Raw genomic sequence first — 26,948 nt, forward strand, 5'->3', positions numbered from 1 at the left:
GTGCGATTTCAAAGAAAATCGAATGAAATTTTTGTGATATACATACGTGATCAGTGTGAAATAGTTGAGGTCTGACGACAGATTCAAGAGTCAAGATGATGAGTAAAATAACAGTCAGCATGATTAAAAAAACAAATGAATATTATTTTATTATGATTTAATGTTACTGTGTATCAAATACTTTGACCCAGCGAGCAGCTTGTGTTGAGAGAAGAACAGATTCAAGTTGAAAGGCTTCTTTATTTAAAAATGACAAAAGAACAGAGTCTTCTTTTTCACTTGTCTCTCTTCATCTTGAGGACGTTCTTCTTCTTCAGACTCAGCAGCTCCGAGATCAACTTCTCGTTCTCCGCTTTATAAGCGATTATCTTCGACTCGTGCAGTTTCAGCTCCTGTGTCAGCGTCTGACGGGAAGGAAGCATAGGAGTGAATATATATTTTTGAAGAAAGTATTGATGACGATTCAAGTGGAAGAAGAGAATAAAAGAGTTGTAGGAGAAGAACCTGTATCCTCTTGTTCTTGTCTTTGATGGACCACCTCAACTGGTTGAGCTGCTCCACCATCTCCGGACCTGGTTTACGGGACAGAACTTGCTTCAACTCCAGATACAGCTTGTCCTTCTCCTTGAGTGTGAGTCGAGCGAGAGATGAAAAACGATGAAAAGTGAGCGAAGAAAGAAAAAAAAAAAAGCTTTAATGTAGGAAAAAAAGAAAATTCTAAAAATAAGAGTATTTTTGTAAATACTTAAATATGAAACACACTTTAAGAATGTCGTTTTTAAATAAGTATATCAACATTCATTATTAAATCTAATGTATAAAGTTCTTATATTATTTATTTTTTTCCAATTCATTTCTGTTCTTTCAAAATTTAAGTTTAAAAAAGTTTAAAATATTAAAAAACTTAAATAATTTGTTTGTTAAATAATTATATCAACATTCATATTCAATATATAATACCATATAATGTATGAAGTTCTTAAAAAAAAAAAAAATCTGATATATTTGTGTTCTCTTTGAAAATTTAAAAGTTTAAAATATTTAAAAATATGTTTGTTAAATAATTATATGAACATTCATTATTCAATTTTATATATAGTTCCTAAATACAAAAAAAAGTTGATATCTGATAAACAATTTGATTCTTTGTAAATCTGCAAATTAAAATAAAATTAAAAACAAATTTAATATAAAAAAAGTTGTAATAATGTTTGTTGACATTCATTCCATTATTAAATCTAAAGATTGTAACTAAAACATTTTTGACATTAAAAAATACAGTGGTTTGGCATTAATATATATAGACTGTACAAATTTAAAATATCAAACAACATTTCAGAATAGTTTTCTTTAGTTAGTATCTGAAAATCCCATATTAAATATAATGTAAGTAGTTCTTAATTAAGAAAAAAATACAATTATTAATTACAATTACTGATATATTTATAAAAAAAGGATTAAAATAATAATAATAATAATTAAATAAATTAAGAAGTCTGACCTGCAATAAGTTGCATTGCTTGTCAATCTCCTGAGTCTTCGTGATGAGCCTCTTCTGTAAAACCTGGATTTTCTGGATGAGTTCGTACTTCCCTGGATCACTTCCCTGACACAAGAAACAAACATCACTTCTCTGACAAGAGAATATCAAGACGATCAGACAAAAACAAAGAATGTTCTTCACCACAAGTCGTCTCCATCTGTGGCAATTGATAGAGTTGAGTTGCTCCCTCAGTTCTGTGTTTCGTGTTTTCTCTCTGAGCAGCTCCTTCTCCTTGTGGACCATCTCCCGCCTGGAGAGAACGTTTTTGATCGTTCTTCATTACAAAATTTCAAACTCCGATTTCCTCCCTCACCTCAGGTCCTGCTCCGTGCTGAGAACGTCCTCATCCACCTGTGCGTTTTGATTCTTCAGGATCTCCATCTTGAGAAGACGGATGTCCTCCACCTGCGTCTGGTGGTGAAGGATCCCGTTCTTCATGACGGACTGATGGATCTGGATCTTCTCGTAGAGCAGAGTTCGCTCTTTGTTCCTGCGCTCCAGCAGTGACAGCAGAGTGTGTCGCTCACAGTAGAACTGTATAATAAATAAACAACCATTTAAAAAAAAAAATTTACATAAGAAAAGTCTATATTGCTACTGGTGTCTATGGATGTTCGTAAGGGTGTTAATAAAGTTTTTTTTTGTCAAACAAAACATGGCTGAAGATGTAAAAAAGAAAAAGAACTGGATCAATCTTAAGTCAAGGTCAGAAATTTGAAGTTTAATTTTTCTTTTAAATGTTTCAGTTAAGTTTTATCTTCTCTTTGTCTTTATAACTGATGTTTTTCATGTGATACATGGTGAGCTAGCATGCTAGTTAGCAAACTAGCCCGCTACTTAGCAATTTTCTTTATGTTGTAGTCTTGTTTAAAGTTCTACTGTTAGAACTTTAAATTATAGTATACTAATATTAAGTACTTCGACAAAAACATGTCTCAAGTCATGTACTTTTTAATAAGAAAAATAAGAAAAGTCTTCATTGCTACTGGTGTCTGCAGCTGTCCGTAAGGGTGTTAATAAAGTTTTTTGTCAAACAAAAGATGGCTGAAGATGTAACAAAAATAACTGGATCAATCTTATGTCAAGGTCAGAAATTTGAAGTTTAAAGTTTTCTTTTCAATGTTTCCGTTAAGTTTTATCCTCTCTTTGTTTTCTAAACTGATGTTTTTCATGTGCTACATGGTGAGCTAGCATGCTAGATGGCAACCTAGCGCTACTTAGCAATTTTCTTTATTTTGTAGTCCTATTTTTCTGTCATAATGTTTAAACAGGTAAACAAGTTACTGAAGCTACTTTGCTGGTTGTTGTTTTATATTTACTTATTTATTCCGAACATTATACATATTTGAAAATATACAATATAATAGTATAATAGTATTTTATTTGTATTGCTATTAAATGTAATTTTATGTTAAATATCCAAATGTCACTCTTCATTGTACATCTTAGACAATATAGGTTTTTTTTATTATAATTATTTCAAACTTATGATGTCTTCTTAGATATTAATCTATTATTTTTTGCTTTATGAAAGCAGTTAAGTTTGTTATCGTTTGTTATTGAGAGGAGAAGCTTGTTAGTAAATAAAAATAGCAACATAACAATTTGAGCAAAAATTTTCCCTTATCTTTTTTAAATTATCAAAGAAATATACTTGCTAAAATCAATAAAAAGGTCAAAGGTCTTACCTCATCCAGACTTTCTTCAACTTGGTCGTCATCAGCATAACAGTAAACAGTATGATGTTCTTCAGAGTTTTGTTTTGCATCTTGATCCGCCATCTTCTCTTCCTCGTGCACAGCTCTTGCTTCAGTTTTCTCTTCTGCTTTTTGGTCAGCATTTTTTTCAGCTCGTTTTTCTGTCCTTTTGTCACCCTCAGATTTTTCATATTTTTGCTCAGGTTTGTTCTCAAGTCTTTGCTCAAGTTTGTTCTCAAACCTTTGCTCAGGTTTGTTCTCAAAACTTTGTTCAGGTTTGTTCTCAAACCTTTGCTCAGGTTTGTTCTCAAATCTTTGCTCATGTTTGTTCTCAAATCTTTGCTCAGGTTTGTTCTCAAATCTTTGCTCATGTTTGATCCCAAATATTTGCTCAGGTTTGTTCTCAAAACTTTGCTCAGGTTTGTTCTCAAATCTTTGCTCAGGTTTGTTCTCAAATCTTTGCTCAGGTTTGTTCTCAAATCTTTGCTCACGTTTGATCCCAAATATTTGCTCAGGTTTGTTCTCAAAACTTTGCTCAGGTTTGTTCTCAAATCTTTGCTCAGGTTTGTTCTCAAAACTTTGCTCAGGTTTGTTCTCAAATATTTGCTCACGTTTGATCCCAAATATTTGCTCAGGTTTGTTCTCAAAACTTTGCTGAGCTTTGTTCTCAAATATTTGCTCAGGTTTGTTCTCAAATCTTTGCGCAGGTCTTTTTTGAAAGTTTTCCTTAGGTTTGGTCTCAAGTTCTTGTTCAGCTTTATGCTCAACTCTCTTTTCAACCTTTCGCTCAGCCTTGTTTTCAACTTTTTGTTCAGCTTTGTTTTCAACTTTTTCGCCGACTTTTTGCTCAGCTTTTCTTGCTTTTTGTTCTGCCCTCATCTCTGCCTTTAACCTGCACGCATGCTGCTTAGTTTGCTCAAGCAACAGATTTACCACTCGCAACTCTTCCTGTTGTGCAGAAAAGGGAAGGGAATAAATGTTAACAAATGTCTGGAAAATAAACCAGAAAAATAAGTACTAATAGTACGTAGTATTAAGTAATTAGTCAAATGAGTAGAGGTGAAAACATCAATACAGTTGACTATTGCGAAAAAAAATGTACGATACTGTGTCAACAGTGGTGTCAAATGAAGGCATTTCAAATTATCTTATACTTAACAAAGTTCTTTATATTTTGGCAATGACTGAGGACGAGAGGATACAGTTGACTCCCGCAGCTTTTAAAAGCTTATGGACGAATTTTGGTTTCAAAACAAATGAAAGCAGTTACGACTTCGTCAAAAGTCACATGGTCTGTAAATTCTGCAACACCAGAGTCAAGTACTCGACAATACTACACATATATTCTTGTTACTACAGTATCAAAATATATTGTATCATTGCCCCTGTAACATCTTACCTGAGCCTCCTTTAAGTTAATGCAATAAAGGTTATTTTCAGACGTGATACGTTCTAGTAGGTTCTCTTGCTGAGAGACTTTTGTCTTCCACCTCTGGATCTCAGAGTCCATGAGATCAGTGTTAGTAATCTTCTCTTGTATCTGTGAATAAAATAAAAAATAAATAAAATAAAACATTTTATTGTTTGGAAAGTTTAGCAGTGTTATCAGAAATTTGAAGGGTTGACTTCAATGATTTAAAAAGTTAAAACTTTTTCTGAAAGTTTTCTTATTGAAAGTTTTCAATAAAACTGTATATTTTTAAAATCATTTTATTCAATAGTTTCTAATACGAGCGGTTGGATATTTTTTAAATTCAGTAATTCAATTCAATAATCTGTTTCCTAAAAGGATGAATTTATTTTTCATCATTTAATTTAAGAATCTGATTTGAGTTTTATATTCTAATTACAATACATATATTTACCAGTACATTTTTAGTAGTTTTATTAGTTTTATTATTTAGTTTTTTTAGTAAATTTTATTCGTAGCCTTTCAAATTCAATAGAAAAATGTCACTGTGATGCAAACATTTTTATATCGAATTCAAAAGACTACTAATTATAAAAAATCTAATTTAGAAAATGTATTTTTGTCCTTTTAAATAAACTGAACTGAACTGAATGATTGGAATTAAAATATCTAACTCAAACTCTGTAAAAAAAAAAGAAGATAATTCCTTTAGGAAATGTTAAAATATAATAATTATTTTTATTTTTTAAAACAACCAAATTTATAAAATAAACACATTTTACAATACAATTATTAAAAACCTTTAATTCTTAGCATTTTGAAAATATAAAAATTATGATATTTTAGCACCGACATTTTAAATTTACAAATAAATAATTATTCTATATAAACAAATCTAACCTTTTAAATATAGAGACGAATTAATTCAATTATTAAATATGTACATTAATAATTAAAAAACAACAACGTTTCAACAAACAAAATAAAAGTTTCCCCATTTAAAATGATAATTCAATCCCAAAAAATTGGGTTAAATCAATAAATTGAATAATTGAATCCTTCAATAGCTGCAAGACTCAGGACTTGCCTGTTGCGTGAGGCTGTTCTTCTCCATCATGTATCGATCGCATTCCTCTTCCAGCTGCTGGATGATCTGACGCTGTTTGACCTCCTCGCGACGGGTGTCTTGGATCTCCTTCTGCAAGGATGACCTGTCCATCTCGAGGAGGGTCAGACGATTCTCCTGGTCCTCGATAGCCTGTCAAGAGACACAGCGTATGTTAAACTCAGTCCAAAACACCGGGTCAAGATCTTGAACGTTCAAAACCACCTTCATCATGATTTCTTTTTTCAACTTCAGCTCCCTCTTCAGCTCATCTGCCTCCATCCGCTCGGACGCCAAGTTCTTTTGAGACATTTCAAGCTCTTCAGACGGATAAAGAAGGAGTCGTTTAGGTAAGAAACCATCGTTTCCGCTCTACTTATTTAATATAGATTCCAAGATCCAAAGAGTGAGATGAATACATTTTTATCACTTAAACTTTAAAAGTTGTTTCCTGATTACCTTTCTCCAGCCGAGCTAATACCGTCCTGTTTGTCTCCTTCTGCACATGTCCGTCAATTCTCTGTTCCTCCATCTCAGTCATCATCGACTGAACTTCCATCTTCAGTTTGATCTGTTTGGCGATCTCCTGGCGCAAGTGAAAAATGTCCTCTTCTCTCATCTGTGAGGAGCAGGAAGAGTTTTATGAAAGTATATCACAATATTTAATGGTTGAATTTAACAGTTTAAATGTTGAAACTTTTACATTTTTAATTGATTTCTGTTTTGGGGGAAAATATGCAATTCACTTGCATATTGAAAGACTAAATTTGTTTTAATTTACTGGTAATTCAATCATTTGTATAGTTAAAGGTTGAATTTCTTTCTTTCAAAATCAGAATCTAAACATGTTTATTGCACAACACTGTAAAGCAATGTATTTTTGTGGTGATGATAGTACATAAAAATAATTTAATAAATAATAATAAATATATTAAATGAGAGGAATGAAATACAATAAAAATAATAAATTCATTTAAATATATAATTAAATACATGTTAATTATTCTTTTACACAAATAATTTCCGTCGACGGATAAAGCGGATGACGATGGATGGATGGATGGATGGATGGATGGATGGATGGATGGATGGATGGATGGATGGAAAAATCATTTATGTTTTATTTCCAATTATTCAAAATTAGATGTTTTGAATTTTAATATTTGTATTTTTGTAGCTTAAATTAGTTAAATTAAATAGTACCACCGTACATTATTGAATTAAAAAATCTCTGTTAATTATACATTAATAATTAATTAATTATCATTATTAAGTTAATTTCAAAGTTTAAAAATTTCACATGATATATATTTATTAAAACCCAATTTTTTTAAATGTCAAATTCAACGATTCAATATTCTGATGGCAATGATGTGCAGTAGTTCCCTATAGTTTATTTTATAATTATTTCTCGTTATGAACCTCTCTTAATATTTCCAGCGTAATTTTTAAGCGCTGAGCTAAAACCTTAACATGTCCTTGACCTCTTGGCTGACCTGGGACTGCCCTTTGACTTGTCAGCTCAGACTAGAGCTTAAAAATTGCTTTAACTATGGTATTTCAAAAACGATTTAATAATACTTTTGAATCCGTTTGATCGAATATTCGAGTCCTGTCACACCTTCAGTTGTTTCGTGCTCTCCTGATTCTCCACAGCGAGCTTCTCCTTGACTGACATCAACTCCTCACACTCTTCCTCCAGCTTGGAGCTCTTATCTTGAAGCTCCTCCAGCTCCTTTTCCTGCAACTCCCTCAAGCTCACTTCCTGGAAAATTCTGTCCTGTGCCACCTGCATCTCAATCTCCAGCTGGAAAACAAAACGTTACCATAGAGCCAAATCCTCAGAGAGATTGAAAAAAAAAACTAGACCATACTTACATCTGGAAGTCTTTTGGAGGCGCTGTCTCTCTCGGCTTTCACCTTCTGTAGCGTCACCGAAGCAATGCTGAGCTTTTCTTGAAGTTCGTCCATGTGTCTCAGGAGCCGGTCCTTCTCGTGGATCAGATCCTGGTTTTTCTCCAGTAAATCACTGGGGGAAAAAAAAACCTGCCTTAACGATGCACCAAGAATGGAAATGTACTTGTTATTGTCGTCACCTGTGAATCTTGTCCCAGGCTTTACTATTTTTCTCTTCCACCTGTTTTGTTAATCCGGCGACTTCCTGTTTCAAGTGTCGGATGGTCTCCCTGTCTTTCTTCTCTGTGTTATGACTCGCTTCGATCATTTTCCAGGCTTTATCTAACTCCTGACAAATAGAACGATGTTTATGTTATTCTCTTTATACAAACACAACTAGAGTCAATGACTCACAAACGACTGTGTAGATCAGTTGTGTCAAACTCACTTACACAATGGACCAAAAGTCTAAATCACGGGGCTGAACAAATATATATTCACCAAATAAGAAGTAGACTTGATATTGTCTTTTCATACCATCTGGTGACGTCCATGATCTCGGTTTCATACTCTATCTTACACACAATTACTCACTTATTCACACTGACATTTTTGTAGGTAACAATAGTGGGTGTCAACGTTTACTATTTTTTCTGCACGTGTAGTCCAGGCTTCTAACCGTTGTGTAACCGGTAACACACAGTTGCGCTGTGTAACCGCAAGTTTTGTCTCCATCCAAACACCTAATCCCATTACAGCAAAGCCTTTCCAGTAGTTATCAGACACAAGCTATTCTTTAAGACAGATCCTACTAGGAACTCAATTATACCCAACAAAACAAATCAATCCCTTAACTTAATTTACCATATTTTTCTTAATAGGATGCGCACTGAAAATCCATCAATATTCATTAAAAACAGTATACCTTATAAGCCTTGTGTAATAATTTAGTAGTAGTTTTACTTACTTACCTTGAATTGATTTTATGTCATACAAGACGCTCAATAAATGTGTCATAACATTGAGAAAAGTCAAAGCAGCACTGAGAATGATAGTATTAATAAGTTCGTAGTAATACGCCACAATATATTTATTTGATCGTTTTCGAACATTTGAAACCCAGTGTAAGTAGAATAAACACTAATTTATGAATACATTTGTTGCACTTGTCGTATCCAATAACAATCAAGTCATAAAAGCTCATGAGTTGTCGCTGTCAAAGTCTGGACACATGTAGATAAACGCCTCAAAGAAAAGGTTATAATCTTTTTTCCTGGGTCCACATACCTCTCTCAGGAAGAAGAAGGACTTCTCATAATCCTTCGACATCTTCACGGCGATGTCCACTTTGACGCTGAGCAAGTCGTTCAACTCGCTGCTGTTGGCCATGAGCCTTTTCTCGTTGGACTGGGATTTCTTCAGCACGTTAAAGATGCGCTCGTACTGCAGGTAGATGTCGCTCTTGTCCGCGTCCACGAACAGTTCGTCCAGGACGAGCTGGAACTCTTCCAGGGTCTCGTCCATCATCTCCGCTACTGCTGCTTCTGCAGGCTCCTTAGACAAACGGCAAAATAAGGAAAAAGAAAAGATGCCACTGCTGTGGGTTTTAATAGAAACATTCCCAACTAGTTGGTTGTGGTTTGAGCCCTTAAGAACACAATCAAATACCGAATCCTGGAATGACAATTCAATGACATCCAATTGGAAACGTATTCCAGTACATTGGTCGTATCAAAGTTCAACTTTCACGCATATTTTCTTTTTTTTTCGCTACTATATATTCATTATATTGTAGTAAACTGTAGAACTCATTAGGAGGCACTAATTCCTGAACCCACCTTACTTATAGTGCCAGAATTGTTTTTTCCCAGGATGCCTTTTTTTAATACTGTATTAAGATTCGGCTTCTGTTGTTAAAGTGGTCAAAATCTGTGATTGGTTGACTGGGCGGCAAAGCATTAAGGGAGTTTTTCAGGGGTTGTTGAGAGGGATTTCACCTCAAATGCAAAGTTGAGTTTGCAAGTTATAAATAATTTAATTTAAGAGTGGAAAAGGGAAATGGTACCTATAGGTTTTACGGTTTCATTTTTTGGGGGTTTTTAAGACCCCCATAATAAACAAGAAGACCTTTATAATCATCATTTTCTGTTGCAAATCTGTTTTTTACATCTGTTTAAACAAAGAAACACTCTGCATTTGAAAGAAAAGCAACTTAATAAGAGATACTATTGATACTGGTTCAGACAAAAAATGGGTTAAAACTATTGAAGTAACATAAAAAAGTTGCCATTTAGAACAAAAAAATATTCAAACAAACATACCATTCCTCCCGCTTGAGGTTTGTTATTGTCGTCGTATTCGCCTATTCCTTTTTTCACAATGTATTCTTATAGGCCGTGTCTGGTGAATAAAGACTTATATTATCAAAGGAAAGTATGAAAGGTAGACGCGAACCAATGAGATGTGAGGGATTATGAACTAGAAAGACAAATAGAGGCAAATACAAACAAAGACACAACAAGAAGCATAGAAGTAGATCAGACGTCTAGACGTGAGACGGCTATAAAACATAACAGCGAACAAAAGTTTCATTTAAATGTAGAATCTGTACATACTATAATGTATTATGTCTTTTATCATAAAAATTATTATTATTATATTATCTCTTTTTCACCGACCGATAAAGGATGCAGAAAACACAACAACATTGAACTCAGATCTTACTTCCTGTGGGAACAGGAAGTAGCTTTTGCTAGCAATTAACATTTTTGAATTAAAAAAAGGGTTTTACAGCCCATCTCCCTTATAAATATAAACGGGAAATGTCCTTTATCATGTTAACTTTATCAAGTAGTATCATTATTATTAATAATACATATAAAATAGCTAAATAAATTAATACGTGTTCATAGAAATGTGTCTCTAACAAAAAACTGCTAGATGCGTTCATCATTTAAAATATTTCTCACTCGCAATATATAAAAAAACAAGAGACGGGAAAGTGTCTTAGAAAATCTTTCATCTTTAATCCGAGGAAATAAAAATTGATGTAATATACACCGTCATGAAGAAACTACAACAAGCATACCCAGACATGTGAAGTACAAAAAACTCACAGTTGAATTCCAGTGAAGCGCCTTTTACAAATGCCAGATATTCTTCTCCGTGGTTGTGCCGGCAAATTTTTTTTTTTAGAAAACATGAACATGGTGGTGAAAAAAAACACAGTAAAATAAACATAGCTTGAGGTACTAAGTTGTCTAGACCCATAATTTATGGAGCACAAATATGAGGAACATCAGTGAGTGAACCTTGAGAGGGAAGACCCGACCGTCCCCGTTGGTATTGCATCCGGAGATTCAAAACAAGAACCACGTCAGTGCACATGAAAACGGGAAAGTTTTATTGATTGTTTGGTCACCAATACTTAACAGCAGTGAGATGCAGACCCAGATTCTGTCTTCACTGATGCCTGTGACAATCACTTGAGCTAAAATCCAATTTTTGGTTAATTTATTATTTTATGTAACAAAAAGAAACATCTCTGTATCCATTCACAATTTAAATTATTTTTTAAAGAAGGCTTTTTTAACCTGTTAACACCCTGTTTCTGTGGGAAATCTTAACAATTATTAAGATTATTAATCTTTATTTGAACTTTCCTCACATCACTTTAGTTTTATTATTTTAAACCATTTTAATCCATGTTATATGTATGTTATATGTATTTTGTTCCCCCCCACCAACAATAAATAAACTGTAAAAAGTTTAATTAAGTAACGCACATTTTGTTTCATTATACTTGAACAGATATTAATTGTATATACTTTTTATGTGATTATATAGTCCTTATTATTTTTTAAATGAAAAGTAAAATAAGCATATATGATTTTTGTAAAAAATAAAGAAGAAAAAGTTAAGTATATGTTAAGTCATACTTATTTATTATTAGCTATTGTTTAAATGTCTCTAAAATTATTTAATATTACACTCACTCATATATAATATATATATATATATATAGATATTACTAAAAAAAACTTCCAGCAGTCATTACGTCCTTTGCAGCTAAAGGAAAAATTAAATGGCGATGGCTGAGGACAAGAGGATACAGTCGACTCCAGCAGCTTTTGAAGCTGATGTTTGGACATATTTTGGTTTCAAAACAAATATATTTACGACTTTGTCATGTGGTCAGTTAATTCTGCAACACCAGAGACAAGTTCTAGGGCAATACTACAAATGTATGCTTTGTTTTCTGAAGTAATGCAATACATAAGTTGTAGGAAACAGTCAAAACAAAAAACAAACAATGGTGTTTTTGTTGCTAAAAAAAATCTCATTTATTCAGATAAACAGATTTTTTTCTCAAGTGAATGCCAAACGCTTCAGTGTATGTTCCGTTACAACCAAAATCCATCAGAAGCACAAACCCCCCCAACCCTTTGGAACCTCCGCCCTCGTGGTACAGTACAGGATTGTGTAGCTACACTTTGTCCGAAGCCAGCGAACTTAAAAACAGCACCACAGATGTTTTAGCACCAGTTGTCAAGATGAGTTTTTTGGCAAATGTACAGCACTGAATTCAACAAGCAGAGTTGAGCTTCCACCGCCATACAAAACATCTCGACTCGTTTGAATTTAAGCTCAGCTCATCGTCACCGTTAGTCCATGACTGAAAGAACTTCAAATGCACCCCCCCCCACCCCCCCCAAAAAAAAGACAAATGTGGTGAGCAGGAGTCTCACAAATACATTTGCTATACACACACACACCACATGGACATTGTTATAAAACTAGTGTTTTTCGTTGACGACGTAAAAAGCCTGCGACATATTTTCACTCTACTCGGTGTAAGATTCTGCGTCGCTACCATAGAAAGCAACAAAAGTATAAAAAAAAATTATAGACTTATACATTCTTGAAAACAAGTACTGTCCTCAAATATAGATACTTGTGTTACCATTTTGGTGTCATGACAATATATATGTATTCATTTATATATATATTTCCAGTCTCTATGATAGTAAATTCTATAAATAGATTCTAGCATTTAGAACATCAGTCACGTTTTTGGACATTGTGTTTTCACACGGGACTGAATCTAAACTACCCACATCAACTCATCTCCAATATGTGTGTCACGTTGTCCTCTACAAAAAAATAGATATGACACGCATTATATTCCTATTTGAGATATTATATACAAGTTTTCTTTTGTTTTTTTTAACCAATCTTAAGATGTTTATTGTTTACACGCGTAAAGATCTGTTGACATGACTGTATCTGTGTACAGTATTTTTTGGTGCTCACTTCCAAGTTGTTTCTGTTGTCGTTATACCTTGTATTAGCTGTTTATTAGCTGGTATCGTGTTTACAGGAAGTAGGTATTGCTTCGTGGTACCACGGTATCTCTGATCTTTTTGAGATTCTGAACTTTCCCAGTGGAAAATGGAAAGGTACTGTAACTGCACCATTTAAATTCACTGTCTTATTATTTGATTATTTAATTTAAATTATTACACCACTTAAACTCTCATTTTAAACATCTTGCATTTTTAAATTAATGGTCAAGTTAAGAACTCTTAAACTAATAATGCACCATTGTTGCCTCAATTTTTGATGAAGTCCAGATGTTCTCACTCTTAAACTCAGTGAAAACTATTATTCCATTTGTTTCATTCAGAATTCTCATGAGACAAAATAAATAAAAGTTAAGCTTCATGACCCAAGGCTAGTAAATACAAAAACACATTTTAACACATACATCTTCTTTTTTTTGTTGTTCTGGTGGTTTTTGTAAACACTCTCTGGCTGAGCAGTACAATTCTATCTAATCTTGAATTTTACATAGCAAGTTTCTTTTAATGTTGTCATTCGCTCAGAGAGGCTAGTGTTAGCTGTTGCTAACAACCAGGACATTTAGCAAAAGCCATGTTCAGACTAGTCATAAGCTACATGCTTCTCCATTTGTTCTTCGTCCACAATAGCCTGAACATCTAACCCAGTGGATTTGAAGGTCTGGCTAATCTCAGAGTTAAGTCAGGCTGGTTTCTATTGTAAGTTTGAGTTATGACCAAAGTCAAATGTATGCTAACAGCAGCAAGTTGGTGATGGCCCAAGTTTGTGGATGGAAATGCTTCCTTTAAAAACAAAGCTAGCGCTTTATGATTCGTCGGTGGACTACTACCCACAATGTTAAAACAAAACGCCTACGTAATGCAGTTGTTTTTTTTTTTAGCTGGAGTTAATGATTAAACTTTCTTGTATAGACAATTTCAGAATACAGCAGTAATTCATGAACAGTATGGAAAGTTTCAACAAACTCTTTTGATTTGGAAGGAAAGCCGAAGTGCAAAAACAGACAAAAAAAATACGCGGTCAGAGCCTAAATCATAAAAGGTGCTGACCTTTCAGTCGAAAAATTGTTTCCACTCAACAGTATTTTATAAAATATAAAATGTAAAAAAAAAAGTCATTAAAAAACAGCTCATTGAGGCAGCTGCTCACATGCGCGTGCACACACAATTTAAAAAGACAAAAGAAGAAGTGAAGCAGGCAAAGCTCCATTAAGGCCGAAGAAAGCCGTAGTTCTCTCTGCCCTCTATGAAAATACTATCATAAGCTATGGCACAAAGTCAAACTCTCAAATTCTGAATATCGACTACGCCGACTAGGCTCATTCTAGCTAGAGAATTGCACCAAGAAACGCACACATACGATTTTGAAAGATTTGGCTCCAGTGCAAAAGCCTCTGGAAACACACAAAGTTGTGGGTGTTGACTGTGAGTTGAACCGTCATGTCAAAGACGCATGTATAAAAACGGCGAAAACAATTTCAAAAGTGAGTAAAAAGTGGCAAGTTCTTTCTGCTGGCGGATTCCTAGCGTGTCCTCTCGTGTCGTGTGCTCTGAGGTATATTTGGCAGGAAGTGAGGAGATCCATTCCTTTGAGGCAAGTTAGATTATGAGACGGAGCTGGAGCAGAACCCAGCGGAGGCTGTTGCTGTAAACCTGTGGCTTTTATTTGTTCTAGTGGATACACTCAGCATTTGGACACAGCCATCAAACCTTGGAAGAGAGTAAATGAAAAAAAAAAACCTTGTGAAAAGTGGCATTCGATACATGTTTTTTTTTTGCACTGGAGTAAATCTTTGTGAAGCTGAGGCTACTACCGAGTAGAAGTCTAACAACATTGAGGGAATTGTACCCGATTAAAGCAATCGCGGGATGTTTTGGACCTTTACGAAACGTTAAATTGAGATGTGACGCTGAAATCTGATACTGTTCCCTTTAACAAGCAAGATATTCATGTGTTCAATGGTGTCGTATTTTTGGGGCGCCTTTTTGGAACGGAGACATTTTGTATGACCTTGTACGACCTCGTGCCGTTTCAGAGGAGGGTGGCGTGGTCTAAGTCTATGTTGTCCATGCTAGCCAAAATAGCCTTCTGGTCTTCCCGCGGCTGCCGGCGGTACAGTAGGGCAGAGAAGCGAGTGTAGGGGTCGTGGAGAATGGGCCGTTTCTTCTTCTTGCGGAGGTAGAGAGCTTCTTCAAGCTGGAGTACCTGAGAGGTGTAGGCCTGCTGGGTCTGAGAGGTGGAGACACCTGAGAGAGGAAACGTTCGGACACAGTTGGTTGACGTCATAGGGCAATTTCACTAGTCTTACAATTCTTGAAATGGGCTTGCGTACTTCAAGCAACTTTTCTGACCTGTTTTCTTTCTGCTCTTGGAGTTATTGTTGTTCATTGTCATCTTCTTGGCCTTCCGAATACGTTGGTATCTCAGTGCATCAATCCTCTCAGACCCCGAAAGGGCACTCGGCGCACCTCGACGTTTTCTAGATGCGAGAAGGGGGAAAAAGCACACAGAGAGGGGAAAATGGGCAACTCCGGGCTAGGAAACCAAACTGTACCGAGGTCTACACGGGCTCATGGACCCACACAATCTCAAAAACAGCACTGCTGGAGTTAAAGCAAGAGGTGCAGCACAGGATCAATGTGAGACACCTGAAGAGTCTTTTTTTTCTTTTCGATGCACAATAAGATGAGAACCAAACCCTTTTACGATGTCTGAAAGATATTTTTCGTTACAAACTTAGGTTCAATTTTTATACCGTAAATGTGTTTGGTCCTTGAAGAACACGCAGTACCTGTAAAGAGCATCCAACCCCCTTCGGTGCTGTCCCTGACATTGCTCGCGAATGGAATCATGATTCATTTGGGGTAAGGTGTTTATATATATAAATGGATATGGGTGGACCACAAATACTTGTTCTCTATATATACAGCGACCGGTCCAAGTTTAGATTAAAGTTAGGGTTAGTTTGGAACTGTGACAATTCTTTATTGCACTAGGTCACAGACCAAAAACCGGATGATATTCCTTTGTCGATGTGTGGGATCATACCAAGGGACTCTTTATTATTAGGCAGTTTTTATTTTATCGTTGAAAAGTGTGAAAAGAGCACCTTAACTGCTTGGTATTTATTGTAAGAAAACCCAATGATGGTGTATATTTCAGTATTTCTTAATGATATATTACATGAATTCAATTGAGTTTTTGGTTGTACTTGATTATTCAACTTTCTTGAAAACAAGATTAAATATGGATGGTTTAAAGTCTAGTGATGAAATTGATTCATGAGATCTAGATAAAAGTAAGCATCAAGTCTTCATCCGGGGGTCCATTCCATAATAAGGTTCCCATTTGGCGCTGAACAAAAAATGCCATGTCCAGTATACTTTAAATTCAAAGCGGGATGTTCCAATTGGCTGTAGACAAATCTGAAACGTTGGACTTAATTTAAGTCATTTTTGAGTTAGTTTCCTCCAACAATGGTATGACGAGTTTTCTTTGTAAATGTTTTAAAAGTTTAAATAATACTTGCCATGATTCCATTTTTAAAAGCAAGAGAAGGGTAGACACCGAAGTGGGTTTGAACTTTTATAGGCACCATCGGTATATGGCTCAAATTGATCCAAACTATAAAAGCCCTAGTGTGATGCAAACTAAGCTAAGCTAGGACAGGTAGTTACCTCGTAGCAAAAGATTACTCTGTTCATTTGAAGACAAAAAGTGCCCTTTTGATTTCAGAGAGACCTGTGTTTAGGATTTTTCTTCCCCCAAAGTAAATTGACCTTTGCAATAAATCTCTCTGAAAGCAACAGATGCTGGATAACACTTAACTATTTTTTCGTTGTTGCAGGAAGTCACTTACAACATGGCAGCTTAAGAGAATTCTTACACATACACACACAAACACACTCTTGGTTTTCTCAACGCACAATAAACGATTAGCATTACAAAGAGGCCATCTTCCCTCTGTGACTGCAGAAAGAAACTGAAGGCTGTTAGTAGAGGGGGAGAATCACAGCTGAGCAACAAAGCATCATCAATATGTTTCCATAGACATGGATACTGTCTACAATGGGCTTCACCATGCTGACAGGGGGAGAGATGGCGGGAGGGAAATGACTACTCGGGAACAGTCACATAATGAAAAATAAGCCAAAGAAATGCGAAGCACTTGGACAACAAATGTAACAAGAATTTAGCCATAGAGTTGGTTCTTTTTTTTTGGAAACGGAACAGCAATATTTAGCAATGGCATGCATGGCAGTTTGCACATGGAACACGACTTTAAAGGGGAATACATTCAAAAGCACTTCGTCGGACAGTTGTTAAAACCGAGGCAGTCCTCAAACCCTGAGCAGTTTAACTTGTGGGTGTGTTACTCTTGATATTTGGGTCTAAAGTGTGCCTGGTTGTTTGTTACAGTTGGTGTTTTTGCTTCATGTTATATTCTCTAAATACAAGCGGTTTGTTAGCAAGTAAATCAAACCTGTCCTGGTCGTAGATAGTGCAGGTCTTCGTCCTTACCGACTTCTAAACCTATTGTGTCTTGTATCTACGGTTAACAGTTCCGCATTGACGCAGTTACGATAAAACAGCAACTCACAGAACCATGGGTGATTGCCGATCTCACAAAGTGTTCCATGGAAAGTAAGGTATCACAGCCATCAAGCAGTTACAAGTGTGCATCGAGTATACTGTGTAACTATTGAGGAGAATGATAATTTGATAGTGTCCATCTGTGCTGAAACAATAAGGGGCACATTTTCAAATATATCGAAGGATCTCCAGTCGGCATGCAATAGTGCAACCGGTGTACGTGGATTTATCTGTGTGTGACTGCCCCAGTTTAAAATATTGTAGTGAGGATCGATGGTTGGCATACATTTATTTTATGATATCGTGGTTCTACAATCTACAGCAACCATGGATCCTGAAAAAAAACGGACAGTCCCGAAATGGTGCGATCTCAGTTCCTGTGTACGACTAATAATGCATAACTACAGAAAGAGTACAAAGCCAACAGTCTCTAGCTAAAATACGAATGAATGACCCATAACTTCAGAACCAAGATTTCATTGCAGGACATGTCATGGATCAAAGTTGTCTAAACTGGTTTTTACTACTGATTTTTCACAAGACAGTGCCATGATGTCATTCTACAAGTCTCAAGGGTTTGAGTTACTTCAAGCTCTTTTGCAGCTACATGGAAATATCAAAAGACCAAGGGCTACACCCACCAACTGGTTGTACCCTTGAGAGATCAAGCTTATTTCACAAGTATTCACCTCTACATAAAGCACTGTGCAATCTCCTAAACAAAATGACTTAGTTTATGTTTACAGCAACAGCGACAAAGCAAAAATCAACTGTGGGCTTCACTGTCATCTTTAAACCTTTACACATACAACCCCTCAACATATTACGTCATACCAACGAACATGTTGTACGTCCACAGATGTATTTTAACTATTTGGCACAAACTTCCAGGCCTGGCAAAGCAGATTGGTGTTACAATCTAACAATGTGTGGCTTGCATCATAATCCAATGTCTACCGTTTTTTTTTTTAATCAGGAATTGTCTGGAAAATTCAATGAATGTTCTTTATATGGTTTGCGTTATCATGGGATAGGCAAAAAACATGTCCACAAAGAAGGCTTGTAAACGAATGCAACCCGTTGCGGTGAAGACTTCATATAAGAAAAATCAGAAAGGAAATAGTTAAAACTTTTAACCTAAAAATAGCCAAAAATATTTAACGAATTAGCATCTTTTCATCATAGAGCCAAGTAGTACTTGTACCGTAAAGCAATTAAATGATATCTGTTATTTCCGTTATTGATAAAGGTAATAGCTGTATGTGCTATCTTGTAGAATGATATTTTTTCATTATGCATAAAAAAATGTGTAATTGTATCGTCTATGAATAGGAAAGTTAGAGTAAAGAGGTGGAAAGGTTTTGAGTGGGCGGTTGGTAAGAACTCAAGCATGATATAATGTTGGTGGTAAATCTCTGAAACATTGTGCTGAACTGAACAAAAGCTTTGTCAGTCAGAATATGTACTGTACTGAAGACTGCAAAACAAAAAAAAATGCATAGCAACTCTGAGAAAAACGAAAACAAAAGAAAAAAGAAAACCAAGGACTACTGAAATAAGACGACTGTAGGAAGGAACAAATCAAAAGACTTGACGTCTTGTATTCCCCTTTAAAGGACGAGGTGATCAAAAAAGTCCCACCTGCTAACCCCCCCCTTTCAGACATGGATCCAACCCTTACCTATTGTGGAGTAGAGGACCTGGTCACAACAACGCTGCCCAGATAGCTGAGATCAATCAAAAAAAAGCAGGTAAGACTCCAGGAGCCATCAAGAACCACCACACTGCCCCTAATTCATAATGATGGAGACATTGCAGTACATGAGAAGCGGACAGGCCCTGTGACGCACTTTGCCCAAGAACCTTCCATATGTGACCACACCTGGGGATGTCCTCTGGCAGTATAATGTATAAAGGAAAGGGATGAGTTAGAGGACAGGAGTGGGGGGAGGGAAATTGGGGAGGGTTAAAGGTTAGGGAGAATTGATAAGTTAGGTTACAAAGGCTGAGGATGGGCCGCAGGGCCTGCCAAGATGAACTCTTCTTAAGCATCCCTCTGCATGATAAAGGCATCATCACACGCTTGGTGCTCAATATAAATAGTAGTTTTTAGAAATACTTTGAATGGATATACTTGGGTTTTTCTGCACAGTGAAAACTGGGCAATGTATGATACAGATGGAAAACGGTGTTCCTGGAATGATGGATTCTCAGACTTTCTGGGGCATTTTCCGAGGGTACAGATGTGTTTTTTATATTCATTTATCTCATTAAGCCCCAGAAGGTCTGAAACTTGATTGTGTGAAGCACAGACTTGTTGCAATCAACTTGTTAAGATTACATTTTTTCAGTTGCTTAATAACTGGTGGTCAAATCTTTTGCATTTGGAATTAAACCAATGCTTCACAAATGACATGGCTTTTTTTGGGCATGAAAAGCAGCTTTACCTATGCATTACCCAAGTACTTTTTAAGAAAAAATATAACCAAATATCAGACAAATCTTACTTGAACATTGTTAATATCTTTACCATATTCAAGGAAAGCACACCAAACTAGAAACTTAAAAAAAATATGAATTGTTAGACAAAAATGTTTTGAGCAAATTCACACATCAAAGCTTTATGGGTTGGAGCTGGTGCCTCATATGGTATCCCTTACTGCATGCCTACTGCACCTACCCTGAAGTGGACAATTGGGATGGAGAGTGCTCAGATGGAAGGATCTCCTCCTCAGTCCTCCTTTGAGATGGTATCTGCCCAAATAAGTTGCTGCTTTCCATGGGAGGTGATGGGGACTGGGAAGCTGGATAGCTGGCTGCAGAGGTGGCATAGGTCATGTGAGAACGGTAGCTTGGACTTGTCCTTTTGCTACCAAGGCCTTGGGCGGGTGAAGAGGAAGGGGAAGATCTCCTTGAGAAGCTAGCTGTGGAAGGAGGGAGGAGTGTAATCTCAGACATCTCTCGGGGTAAGGAAGGTTGAATAATGCTGGGGCGGGGTCTGGGGCGTACAACTATCTCAGGGGAGCCTTGATGAGAACTAAAGGGACTTTGGGTGAGTGGTGAGAGACGAGAGGGCTGGAGAACCACCTGATGCACACCAGAATCCATCCTCCGAGTCTGCCTTGGACTAAATCTGGGTGTGGTTTCAAACCATCGCGTGTCCAGGCTACTAAATGTACTAGGTACAATGTGGGCCAACGGGTTTGGATAAGGCAAAACTGGAACACCCATACTGTGACTTGTATGTCTTAGCTGCCCTAACTGTTCCTCTTGCATAGCTAAATGCCTGGCTGGGGAACCATGAGGCTTTGCCTTACTTGGGGATTTGTACAAATGGGTTCTCGGGGGCTCAAGTGGCAGCATAGAAGGATAGGTTGGCATTGGGAGTGAGGATGGCTGGAAAGCACTAAGGGGAAGAACATGAGGTGGAGGAGGATAGGGAGAGTCGTGGCGTAGGTGCAAAGGGTGCTGTGGGGGGAAAATGAATTGGGGCCCTTCCAGACTAGCAAAGGTAAAATCCAAGCCCTGCCAAATCTCTGGTGAACGAGAGGATGATGTCAGTGTATAGGGAATTGGAAAGCCAGAGACCGCATATTGTGAGAAATCAGCCTCTGTCATTTCTTCAGGAATGATAGGATGGCCAAAAGGAGCTTCAGCCAGGTAAGGGGGGGAGGACATGACAGAACTGAGTGGGCTTGTATCAGGCAAGTAAAAGGGAGGTGGAGGGTCACGATCCCCAGTATGACCTAGATAGCCATAGAAAGCCCTATGATGTAAAGAGCCTCGGATTTGCCCAGTGGCCTGAAGCCGACTACTCTCCATGATGGTCATACCTTCAAAAGGCCTGTGGAAACGAGGGCTGTAGGCTGGAGGCTGTAGATATGACTCTTGACTTGAGATTGGGGATATCTGATGAGGCCTGAGGGGTGCCATGACTGGTGGCAGAGGCCTAAGGTCATCATTTTCTTCATCTGACTGCCGGAATTCTGGGTAAAGGTCAGATTCTTCGACAAACGGAAAGCCCTCAATTCGTCTTGGCTTCAGAGACATTTCTGCATCAGTCGAGTCGATGACGAAGCGTCCATCTGGTCCTCGGCTGATGAGTTCAATGGGCGTTGTTGCTTCATGTTCCTGTTTGGAGATATTGTACTTCTTGCTTGTTATTGCTCTTTTGGTCTTCATGTACAAGGACAACTCCTCCCTCCTCCCAGGACTTGTAGGGGGCTTCCTTCCACGTTGGTCGTGACTATCCTCGGAGGACAAAGATGGTGAAGCCTTTGAACGAATGCTCTCTGGGCTCCCCTTTCCAGACGATGATCTAGAGAAAACAAATAATTGATCGAATAAATGAACGAAGTGCTCACGAGTGTCATAAATGAAAGCAAGACAACTGCCATATTAACCGTGGCAACTTTTAAACAGTTTCTCCCCAAGTAACGAAATTATATAAGATTAGGGCTGATGCTTTGATGCAGTCCTCTGGATTCTTTCATAGAACCATTGACTCGCTTTACCTGGATCTCATACCGGCTTACTTAGGGGTTACTTTATTGCTCAGTTGGTGAATTTCCCAGTGAACTAGCATTTCTTCCCGGGTACCCCTGCTGGATCAATAGAGTACTGAAGAATAACCATTGTTGAGTCGAGTATTGTTGCAGTTCTTGAAAGAATGCAACAACACTGTAATTCTTCAATGCTGTCCAATGGAATAAATATGAATATTTTGTCGATCCTCAGGTTAGTACGCAGATACTTTCCCTTCCTTTAAACTGGATGTTTAGAACAATATCGGGAAAGGTCGACAGTTCCAAAAACAGATTCAGTGAAAAGTGTTTCAGAAGAGTGAAGGGGGGAACAAAGGGTAAAGGTGAGAAAAAGGAAGGTGATTTAAAGTTGCATAATAAGGAACTGTTGGATGTTGGAAGACCACAAACATCGTTGTTGTGGGGAGCATGCAGCCAGGAGCACCACCTTTGGTGCTTGGGGCTTGACAAAGTGCAGGAGGTTGGTTGTTGTTGGGTTTTTTTTAACATTGGGTGCATATGAACACTGGGTTGGTACACTCACAGAGGACTGGAGGAGTGGGCTGTGTACCTGCTTGCGTCCAGCCCATCCCAGTAAGGGTCAATACTGGGAATGAAAGTAAGCGGACTCCTGCAGAAGCGGGGAGATGAGAGAGTAAGAAGTGCAGAGGGCTTGTAAAGAACAAGGACGGGTTGAGACGGTATTGACCACTCCTGCCCGTCGATGAACAGAAGATATTGATTGAGAATTTCGCAACCGGTCGTACAGACAGTCGTTTGAAAATAATCTGAAGCTGATGTTGATGGTGTTTTAGAATAGGGGAAGATTTAAACCGAGACACCCACTTTACAGTTGCACCTCAATTATACTTTATTGTGTAGTCTTTTACGTACATTGTCCATACAACCACATGGCCATTTACATTTGAAGTTATTGATATTTAAACCTCGTTGTCGAGTCAGACATGCTGTAAACAGGGCGATTCAGGCTGCGCATTAGAGGATGAATGAATGTGAGTTAAGAAGCCAGTCACCCTTTTTTTTTTTTTTAAAAAACAGTGGATTTGTCCGATTTAGTTTCTTTCCGGAGTGTTTCTGGCAGCTGTTGAGGGATTAAGTGAGGTCCTACATCTGTCTGTTTGCATGTCAGTGTGATGTTTTGGAAAAGGACAGTAAATTCAGATACAAGAAGCTAAATGTCAAGACGCTGTTGAAGAAAACTTAGAAATGATAAATAATGTAGTTTGTGTCGTCGATGATCAACTCGAATATTCAGTAGGTCTATGATCCTGATCCTTGTTATCAATATTACATTTTTGGTACTTCTATCATGTTTATAGTGGGAATGTGTTTTCAGCACAAAAAGATAAAAAAGTGAGGGACTAACACTAATGCTAAATACTCTAGTGCACATGATATAATGACAATAAATATTAATTAAAACATCAATATAAAGTTCATAAACGCCTGTTTTTTTTATTCAAATGAAATAAAGAGCGGAGATTCATTTACTTACGGAGTTTCAACACTTTTCCTGCAGTGCGTAATAGAGAGAGGAGGATCTGGAGGAGAGATGGAAAATATACAGAAGATACTGAAGTTCACAAATGCAAAAAATACAAGTGCTGTGAAAGTAATAGTTATAGTATATATATTCGGTACGATGAAAACACTATAGCAGGAAATTAGATTTAATCGTCGGGCCCATTATAAGCTGTGACAGATTTTAGGGTAAAAAAGAAAAGGGATTACATAATTAAAAATGATGTGAAAACTAAATATATTAAAAAGAATGAAATTGAGTTTATTTTATTGCGTTATATAATTTTTCATTAATTTAATTTAAATACAACATTTTTATAGTTCATACATTTTCTTAACATGACACAAAGAAAATCGTATCTAGGAAAGAAAAAAAAATCAATTTTAATCTTTGTATCCTTTAAAGATCTTTGTGTTTTTGTTTTTTTTTGATCTGTGCTTTTTATATTCGCCGTTTGTTATCTCTTTGCACTTTGTGCTCTTTTTATTTGGACTTTGTTCTTGCTTTTATGAAACTTCTGTACCATAGGAAATCTACAGAGCAATTGATAAAGTCCATCTTACTCACTGACGAAATGGTAAAGATTAATCAACATGATCAAATAAAGTTTTATTTTATTGTGGTATATACATTTCTAAAAACATTTTATTTGAATTCATTTATAAAACCAACTAAAATATTCTAACAGAAAAGGACAATAAAATGAAAGAATGAAAAGAGAAAAGAAAAGTCCTCAAACAGTTTGAGACATTAATAAAATCATAAAACGTGCCTGTTAAGATAACCAGAGGGTTATAACAATTAACCACATCTGGTCTTTTTTTTTTACCTCTTTTCCTTCTCAGTTTCCTTCGCCGTTGCTTGTTGACGAAGCACGCCGCCATCGTACTGAAGAGAACGGCCGCCGCCAGGAAACATATGGTCGCCACGATGCCCGCCACGACCGGCCTGGTCAGTCCGGTTTCTTCCACCATTTCCGGAGGCGGGAAGAAGTCTGTGGATCAAGAACACGTAAGTAGGAGTATTATGTTTACACAACAACCCTCGTGAAACTCCAGCATTTAAAAGCCATTTTATACAAGTTATAGATGTATATACTTCTTTATATTTCTCAGTTTTTCTCTCAATTTTCCAGCACCAACTAGATGGACATTTTAAGACCTTTTTTTCTTGTTCTGTGAATTACACAGTCTCCTTCCATGACTTATTCAAGTCTGTTCTAAAATAAGTGCTGGAACATTTTTTTCAAGCTGAATTCACAAAGGTAACGGATGATGTAATGCTGCTGTAGCCACTCTTCACCGCTGGGAGGCAGTGCAACATTATTGCTGCGATTTGAGCGTTTTTTTTCTGTATTTTTAAATAACATTTTGTTACTTAAAGATGATCAAATCGACATTGATAATTGTTTATTGGGATTTCTTTTCAGCCTCCTTTATTATTTTATAAGATTTAATATATGCATGTTATAGTTATACTATCCATTATTATATGTTTTTAACTTTAAAAAACATTTTGTTTTAATATCTCATGTTTTTAAGCATAGCAATTCAAAATGTGACGTCACTTGTTTGCCATTTTACCCCCTTGCTCGGTCTGAAGTCGAAGTCAAATTGTGTCCAGTGTGGGCTCCATAAAATATACCACAGCTGGTCATAATGTTTTTTTGTCAGCACCGAGGTATTCCAAAGGGAATAATCCAGGTCAGTAAAGTGTCCGTCAGCTCCTCTTAGATTAGATTTGACGCTGCAGTGAAACATGATGCAGCAAAAATGCAAAGCATCTGAGAGACTCGATCACGACACGCCGTCTCGACGTCGCCACTAGAGGGCAGCAGAGACTTTTTCCCTTCAGGTCCCCCCCAAAAAAAGAGTCCCAGCAGCAGCTGGAATTAAGTAATGTGCACTCGGTGACCGCTGCAGGGGAGCAGCATCACACCATGACAGCTTTCATTCCACATCTGAAACCCTCGAAAAAAGGAGAAGGAGAAACTGTTTTTAGCTCGAGTGGAAGTGTGTGCGGCAGCGGCGGTGATGTCATCCTCTTCGGGGCCTCGGCAGTGTTGGATGTAAAGCCGTGTAAATTAAAAAGTGCCGAGTGGGCGAAAATGTAAAGTTGGCGCTGCTGTGTGTGCAGTACTTTCCACAGCCAAATCCTCCACTCAGACTTGATCCCAGGTCCAGATGGATGTCCGTGGAATCATCGTTCTAGATATACTTTTGTATATATATTTTTTTCCACACCTTATCTTGACTTCTGAAGGTGACCTTGCCCGGGACTCAAGGTCAAACGGTGATTTTTTTTTTCCCAACCGAAGGTGAACACGTTTTTTCCTCACCTGTACTGGAAACTCCGACTATGTTGCTCGGCTCGCTGATCACCTCGTCCATGACCGCCATGACCCGGAACTCGTACCAGGCTTCCTGAAATCACAACCGAACAAAAAGCTCAAGTTCAAGTTCTTTTATTTGTCAAATATACATGTATCAAGACATACAGCGTAGATAAAATTGTAGTAAAAATATGTCAAATATACATGTATCAAGACATACAGCCTAGATAAAATTGTAGTAAAAATATGTCAAATATACATGTATCAAGACATACAGTACAGCATAGATAAAATTGTAGTAAAAATATGTCAAATATACATGTATCGAGACATACAGCATAGATAAAATTGTAGTAAAAATATGTCAAATATACATGTATCAAGACATACAGCATAGATAAAATTGTAGTAAAAATATGTCAAATATACATGTATCGAGACATACAGCATAGATAAAATTGTAGTAAAAATATGTCAAATATACATGTATCAAGACATACAGCATAGATAAAATTGTAGTAAAAATATGTCAAATATACATGTATCAAGACATACAGCATAGATAAAATTGTAGTAAAAATATGTCAAATATACATGTATCAAGACATACAGCATAGATGGAATTGTAGTAAAAATATGTCAATTCCAGATTCTCTGGCAAAGTGCGGCCAAACTAGAACTGATGAAAATGTAGAGATGTTTTTAAGTTTTTGTTTTTTTTATTAATAATAACTACTTCATCTCTGAAAAAAACAAATTGTTCAAGTTCCTTATTTTAGGACTGTGTGTTCTTCTTTTTTCTTTCTTTCTTCTTCGTCTTTTTTGGCCGGTAAATTAATTTGAGTTAATACGAAGAAGTTTTTAATATAAAATGTGTGTAAAAACAACACATTTTTGTTGATTTTATTGACATTCAATAATGACAAATTAAAGCGTTAGCATTG

At 36.7% G+C, this 26,948-nt stretch overlaps 2 protein-coding genes across 7 annotated transcripts in view; both read right to left on the reverse strand.

Annotated features, from left to right (window-relative positions):
• Nucleotides 1-132: 132 nt before the first annotated feature.
• On the reverse strand, nt 133-9,995 carry LOC148066015 (cilia- and flagella-associated protein 58-like). Its single transcript, XM_087807366.1, has 16 exons — nt 9,974-9,995; nt 8,940-9,206; nt 7,853-8,001; nt 7,635-7,785; nt 7,378-7,563; nt 6,216-6,375; nt 5,982-6,076; nt 5,739-5,909; nt 4,640-4,780; nt 3,990-4,188; nt 3,232-3,569; nt 1,857-2,077; nt 1,685-1,793; nt 1,502-1,606; nt 505-624; nt 133-404 (listed from the first exon to the last, which is right to left on the reverse strand). Exons 1-16 carry the CDS (start codon nt 9,974-9,976, stop codon nt 276-278), a joined length of 2,544 nt encoding a protein of 847 aa, XP_087663492.1. The 5' UTR covers nt 9,977-9,995; the 3' UTR covers nt 133-275.
• A 2,030-nt stretch (nt 9,996-12,025) lies between these two features.
• igsf9bb (immunoglobulin superfamily, member 9Bb) overlaps nt 12,026-26,948 on the reverse strand; it is a 79,770-nt gene continuing 64,847 nt past the window's right edge. For 2 of the 6 annotated variants that reach the window (XM_087807326.1, XM_087807325.1), the window contains exons 15-21: nt 26,011-26,095; nt 24,502-24,666; nt 23,646-23,691; nt 22,674-22,760; nt 20,287-21,924; nt 15,365-15,492; nt 12,026-15,259 (exon numbers count right to left, since the gene is read on the reverse strand). In XM_087807326.1, the coding sequence (XP_087663452.1) occupies nt 15,045-15,259; nt 15,365-15,492; nt 20,287-21,924; nt 22,674-22,760; nt 23,646-23,691; nt 24,502-24,666; nt 26,011-26,095 (2,364 nt within the window). In that variant the 3' untranslated portion in view covers nt 12,026-15,044. Of the gene's footprint in view, nt 15,260-15,363; nt 15,493-19,287; nt 19,334-20,286; nt 21,925-22,673; nt 22,761-23,645; nt 23,692-24,501; nt 24,667-26,010; nt 26,096-26,948 lie in introns of those variants that run through there. The other 4 variants (XM_087807329.1, XM_087807328.1, XM_087807327.1 and 1 more) reach the window with 3 other exon arrangements.

Source organism: Callionymus lyra, chromosome 14 (genome assembly GCF_982586985.1).
Source record: "Callionymus lyra chromosome 14, fCalLyr1.hap1.1, whole genome shotgun sequence".
Taxonomy (NCBI): domain Eukaryota; kingdom Metazoa; phylum Chordata; class Actinopteri; order Syngnathiformes; family Callionymidae; genus Callionymus; species Callionymus lyra.

Excerpts from the sequence above, each read along its gene's own strand:
- LOC148066015 (XM_087807366.1), bottom strand. Across the intron at positions 8,002-8,939 it reads CCTTCTTCTTCCTGAGAGAG|GAGTTAGATAAAGCCTGGAA; the intron begins GTATGTGGACCC and ends TCTATTTGTCAG. Across the intron at positions 6,077-6,215 it reads ATTAGCTCGGCTGGAGAAAG|AGCTTGAAATGTCTCAAAAG; the intron begins GTAATCAGGAAA and ends ATCCGTCTGAAG.